General features: G+C 36.9%; 1 protein-coding gene across 1 annotated transcript; it reads right to left on the reverse strand.

Annotated features, from left to right (window-relative positions):
* Positions 1-403: 403 nt before the first annotated feature.
* LOC143846377 (putative transcription factor bHLH041) lies at positions 404-4,866 on the reverse strand. Its single transcript, XM_077354808.1, has 8 exons — positions 4,684-4,866; positions 4,477-4,602; positions 4,237-4,342; positions 3,855-3,869; positions 3,704-3,766; positions 2,938-3,582; positions 1,909-2,286; positions 404-826 (listed from the first exon to the last, which is right to left on the reverse strand). Exons 1-8 carry the CDS (start codon positions 4,797-4,799, stop codon positions 755-757), a joined length of 1,521 nt encoding a protein of 506 aa, XP_077210923.1. The 5' UTR covers positions 4,800-4,866; the 3' UTR covers positions 404-754.
* Between the last annotated feature and the right edge of the window lie 1,733 nt (positions 4,867-6,599).

Genomic DNA, 6,599 nt, shown 5'->3' on the forward strand with positions numbered 1-6,599 from the left:
CCATTCTTAAGGATTAATTAAAAATGATGGTCCCGTAGTCGTTTTACGGGGACTTCCTTATAATAAAAACCCAAGGTATAACTATAGGGAACTAACAGCCTCACTCCCTTGTTTTGATAATGGCACTACACTATTAAAACAACAGAATGAGGACGTCATTTACCTACGGCAAATGAAATAGGCACAACCATGTTTTGATAATGTGCACTGACTTGCCTTGTCCTATATGATTTAACCAATCAACGCTTTAACCAGCAGCCTTTTGGGAATTGTAAGAGTTGTTAAAGCACATAAGACAAGGTAAGTTAGTTCATATTATCAAAACATGATTTTGTTGATAAAGAAATTGTGGAGCAGAATCAGCACATCTCTGCAGACAAAAGAAAGCCAGTCTGTTGAAGGAGTCAAACCCGACGTCTAGGCACTTTATTTCCAAAAGAAAAAAGAATACACAAACAAGAGAGAAAATAAGAGTAAAACCAAAACCCTCAAAAGCGTAACAAAATCTGATTTCTCTCCCTCTCTCTCTCTCTCTCTCACCCACTCGATGCTTCGTATACACATAAAATAAAATCTATCTGTATTCATCCCTAAAGACTAGGAATCTTAAATTATATATGTTGCTTTTCTCTTGTTTTTTGAACAGAAACATAAAAGACTCTTCTCTGCAACCTTCCTTTCTACTAGTCAATAAGGGCGACATGAAAACTAAACTTGACAAGTTGATAAGAAGCTGAGATATTACCTTACCTCATCATTCTTCGTCGTCATGATCAACTGCTCTAGTCATGGCCTCCTTGAACGACTGCTCGTCCCATTCTCTCGTCTAAACCACACAAAAAAAAAAAAAAAAAACACACCACTTATCACTTTCCACTCATTTCCAACACAATTAAACTGGTCTTGGGTTTTCTTTCTTTGTCATTAAAAAAACAAGTCCACAGAAAACTTCTTCATCTGGGTATTTTTTATTTCTTTCTTTCATTCTTTAATTTAACTTCAGAATACTACCATCAAATACTTGGGCTATGGGTAACCAAATTGTAAAAAATTGGGCAACAAAAATAGTTTTTTTAACTTTAGCTTTGAATAAATTAAAATTAGAAGAAAACCACCCAACAGTGGCAACTTTGCATCTTCCTGGTAAATAGAAGATTCATATCATGGGACCCATCAAGGAAATACCAGTAGGGTTTTGTAATTTAATGTAAAAAATCAATTAGATGAACATCAAAACTCATTTTGCTCAACATCATAATTACAATTTTTTATAAAACAAAAAATCTAATTTTTTTCGAGATTCTGAAAAATCAACATGATATCTTCATAATTTATTCTTTACCAAGAAAGTAACATGAAGATATTGAGAAAATTCACAATATTTTTTCTTACCCTAATTTTGTTCTTAAAATTTACATAGTTTATTTTTTCAATTTTTCCCAATATAATCCCAAAAATAAAAATAAATATATCCCAATGTTTTGTCTTTACTGCTTTTTCAAAAGAACGAAAGCAGTAAATATAGAATTTTAGGGCTGTGGTGAAGAGTATGCATTTATATTTCCATGAAAGAAGGCAAGAGCATAAAATTTCAATTTAGACAAGAGATGAATAATAGGTGTATAGCTGATACACCAAAATATTTTTGTATCATATGCCATTCACCGATGTGAAATCAATATCAAATGGTGGTGATGGATGCCCCCCCCACCATCTTCTCAAGTTCTAGACATGCTAGATTGGGCTTTTAGTCATCAGCACCACCTGATTATACTGAATAGCTCATACGCTGAATGTTCTGTGTACGTATATGCTATTACACCATATCAACTCTTTGTGGTATCATCAATTGATTAGGAAATCCTATACCAGGCACATTACTACAATATTAAATTACTATCCTCTTACCTTAATTCTTAGTCTTAACGTTGCTCGGTTGAACCGATTCGTTAGTCGCTGCTGGCTGCCTGCTTCAATGGATAATAGACTCACATTGCCCAAATGTTTCAAGCATTCAAGAATGCGAATAACCAAATCCGTTGTATCACAGACATCTTCTCTTACTATCACTTGCACCTCAATTTCTCGCTCTTCAGACGATGATTCGGAGGCCCCCATAATTCGTAGTTCAACTCTTTCATTCCTTGTACCAATATCTTCATAAGTTTCTTGTGCAGGCAAAAGGCGTGCCTCTAACGAGCGGTTCTTCTCCGACAGCTCAAAGACTTGAGCTTTCAAAGAACTCAAATATTCTATAGTGGTGGAGAGTACAGATGCCTTGTCTCTCTGTTAAAATTAGAACTGAATTAGTGTGGGTCTTTTCCATTTCATTAGCAATAAATGTCCAATCAAATAAGAAAAATTTCCTTTTATTTATCTGAATAAACAAGGGAAGGGGAGAGTTGAGGTTCAATCCCAAAAGTCCAAAACTATAAACAAATATAGTTAATTCGCCTTCTTATCACACTGGGAAGATTTGTCTTATGCCTTGAAGATGCATGCACTGAGAAAAGTTTGTAAATTCAAGCAAAGTTACAAAGTTTGTATCTGGAAAACACTTTTTTTTTCCTATTTACTACACATATATCTTCTATGTATGTGCTTGCGTGTGTGTATTTCTAATAACAAATAACCAAAAGTATGGAAGGATGGGTCAGTGCATGTGTTTGCTAGATTAGGATGGAAGTTTGATTTTCTTCTTGAAAGTATGGAAGGATGGGTCAGTGCATGTGTTTGCTAGATTAGGATGGAAGTTTGATTTTCTTCTTGAATTTTTTGCACTATTTACAAATAATGTCTTAGAAATTTGCAAATCATTTCCAAATTCACATTTAATTTGAAAAAAGTGAGGTTTTTTAATTTTGCAGGATTTTTAAAATGTTATTAAGGGCATCAAAATTTTTCAAGAATTTAAAAACTACCAACTTAGGTTCATACCTTGGTTCCTGGAGGAAGTAGCAATCGTAGAACCCGAAAGAATTCATTGAGTTTCTCCCTTCGCTTGCGCTCAGATATCATGTGGTGCAACTGATTGCTTGTCGGAGGACGGCTTTCTGGCACTTGAGTTCCCATTCTTTCCACAGGGATCCTTTCCAAAATGGCGAATGACCGCTTCATCATGGTTTGGCCACTTGAATGGGGCTTCATTTCTTTCAGCAGAGGACGAAGAGTTGACAAGTAAGGCTTGAAAGCTCCGTCCCGATCGCTTGGTTGGTCTCTGTAGATTTGGGTTTGTTGTGTTTGGGAGATGGAGAAAGATAGAGAAGAATGAGAAGAGATTACAGCGAGCATGGCTCTTGTCATTGCCTCCTCAGCACTACCTAGTGGTGGAAATTGGACATTTGGTTCTCGGCCGTAAGCTGGCCTATGAGGGGGGATTATGGCTGATGTTGGCCTTGTTACTTGATCAAAAGTTGTTTCCTTTAGGAAAAGAGATGAATATTCCGGGCTGCCGACGGACAGTGACCTTAGAGACGAGGAAGAAGACGTCGGTCTACTCTGATCGGGCACCCGAGGTTCTCCCAATTGAGATTGTTGAATGGCTTCAGTAAACAAGTTCATCAAGTCCAGTTCCGTGTCCAACTGTCCAAGAAGCCCCCAAATAAAAAAACACATAAATTAAAATGTTTTTGACAAGAATTGCATTTGATAGAAATTATGATTCCTGAAATAGCCATGGAGAGTAAGAGAATTGGCTTCATACGTGATTCAAAGTCGACATTCCCAGCTCGATCTCTCCGCTTCCACATGCCATCAACACAATAGACTGTCGTAAATGAAACATTTGTCTTTCCATCAATTCATAAACCTTAGGAATAAAATTCAAAGACAAAGGCTCAGGTTTTGTATCAAACCTTAATACTTGCTTCCTGTAAAAAAAATTCACAACACCACCAAGATAAGAATCTCTAAATCATAAAAGCATAGCCCAATGCAATACTCCAACTTTAGGGCCTCTTTGGATATATCTAAAAATTATTAATTTGTATATAATCATGTGCAAATGGTTTTGAACTTACATATGATTATTTTCAAAGAATGGTTATGATAGTTTTAGATATGAGATATTGTTAATCTCTTCCAAAGAGGCCTTAATGTCTCATTTGCAAATAAGATTAAATTAATATATAATCTTATTAGCAAATTAGAACTAATTAAGGAGCCATTCTAAAAAAAAAGAACTAATTTTGGTGGCATCTAAAGGGACCCTTAATTCATTTGGGAATAAAAGTTTACCTGATAGAACTGTCGCTGGACTTCGATTGAAGCCAAATTCAAAATTTCAGCTTCTTGTAGCTCTAAATAAACCAGTCTTCGCTTGAAAGCTATTCCTGGGATGCAACTGTAAGAGTTGAAACATGAATCAATAAAAAGCTATCAAACAAAGTGAATTAAACCCATTTGAAGAATAATTCAAGATATAAAATTCTATCAAACAAAGTGCACTAAACCCATTTGAAGAATAATTCAAAATACCCAGTTTCAGTGCTGAAAATGGATTGGCGGTAGGCATCGAAAAGCCTTCGACCGTAGCTAACGGAGGTGGAGGAGCTAGGCTGGTTGAATCCCTCATTATACCATCCTCCCTTTGAGAGCAAAAGGCTGATGAAAACAAAAAAACAATATGAGTTGTAATGAGAAAAAAGTGTAAGATAAAGAGACGAAACAAACATGTTTGTTTACTTGGATGGAGGAGGGAGATAGAGCCATAGGCAAACATAGGTGCAGCCAAGGGCGGTGCCAAAGGTGCTGAGAAAGGTGGTGCAAGCTTCTTCTTCTAGTAAGAAGACTGACTCCATTAGATATAGAGTTGCATTACAATCTTGGAGCTCATCTCTTTTGATGTCTTTTCTGTATTTTAGGGTGAGAGAGAGAGAGAGAGAGAGAGAGAGTTGAAAAGTATAGGGGAGAAAGAAGGCAGCCATGGTGAGAAAAAGTCGTGGTCAAAGTCTTTGCTCGCGAGGATTTGAAAAGGGTCATAGTAGGAGGGAACATCTCTCTTTCTCTATTCTTTCTGGGAGGCCTACACCATATGGGACAACTTTTCTTTCTTTCATTAATATTAAGATTAAGTATCCATGTGGGCTACCATGTTTTGATAATGGCGCAAACTTCCAATGTCTATTATTAAGCCATTTGAGGCTTTCTAGCATATTTTGTATCGGATTTGCTAGGCAATTTTGCGGAAAGCCATTTGGCCTATGCTCATGCAAAATTAAGCCGAGTAATGGCTTTCCACAAAATTACCTTATATATGGGATTTGCTTGGGACTTTCGCAAAAAGGCATTTCGCGGCTGAGCTGTTGCATGAGAGAGCAGCCACCTCCGATGAATTAACTAATAAGACAAAATCTGCTGAAAAGTGAGCCTGTGTGGACGCTCTCTCATGTAACAGCCAACCGCAAAATGCCTTTCTGTCAAAGACCCTAGCAAATCACTATGAGTGTGTATTTATAGATAGGACTGATTTCCCGACTACGGCGTTCCATTTGTTTCACTACTTTGAATGGATGTTGACAGCATCTCATAAATTGTAACAACTTTGAAAAGCTAATTATTTAAAGTATAAGACAAAGTGAGCAGTTCTATTTTTAAAATACGGCAGTTCCACACACACACATATATATATATATATATATATATATATATATATATATATATATATATAAGGAAACTGTTGGTGCGCTTAAGCTCACCAAGCTTATGGTGCACGTAAGCGCCCAATCACATGGGTCTCACATTTTCTGTGGTGATCCAAACCATTCATTTGCAAGGCCCTATCGTAGATAAAGGGTGTACCAAAAATCAGCTCCATAGGATCATCCTAACCCCTCCATTTTTGGAGGACAAAAATGGGCAGATTTGTGGACAAATAATGTCCGTCCATTTTGACCTCCATAAGTGGATGGGTTAGGATGATTCTATGGAGCTGATTTTTGGTACACCCCTATCTATGTAAGGGCCTTTCAAATGAATGCTTTGGATCATCCTAATAAAGTGGGCCCCCAAGTGATTGGGCGCTTAAGCGCACCATAAGTTTGGTGAGCTTAAGCGCACCAACAGTTTCCCCATATATATATATATATATATATATACACACTAGTAAAAAATTCTTACGCTCTTCTTCTTTGGATGCCATTAGAAGTGACGAATTTTTAGGAATAGAGAAAAGTTTTTCTTAGGAATTCATTAGAGGTGGGTTCTTACTTCTTACTTGTTACCGAAGTATTGAACTTAAATGGGTCGTGGATTAAACAGAGGGAGAATAACCTTGATTTCCAGTTTCATTTTGATATCTAACAGAAGTTGAGTGTCCTGGTTTTGACTTTTGGTTTCGATGTCAAGTATTTTTGAGAAATGAACTGGGCCCACATGGTTCGATGTTCTAAACCATTCATTTGTACATCGATAGAACAAGCCAGGAAAATCAACTCCATAGGAAGATCGGAGGGCTAGCATCATCTTATAGAGTTGATTTTTGGGGCATGGCCTATCGAGGTGGAGCCCAACAAATGAAAGGTTTAATTTATGGAATCATGTGGACCCGACTATGCGCATGTTAGGACTCTTTAATTTATTTGGACAATGTAGCCATCGCA

The sequence above is a fragment of the Tasmannia lanceolata genome, unplaced genomic scaffold, assembly GCF_043159265.1.
Source record: "Tasmannia lanceolata isolate RefF3 unplaced genomic scaffold, GAP_Taslan_0.1 ptg000015l, whole genome shotgun sequence".
Taxonomy (NCBI): Eukaryota; Viridiplantae; Streptophyta; class Magnoliopsida; order Canellales; family Winteraceae; genus Tasmannia; species Tasmannia lanceolata.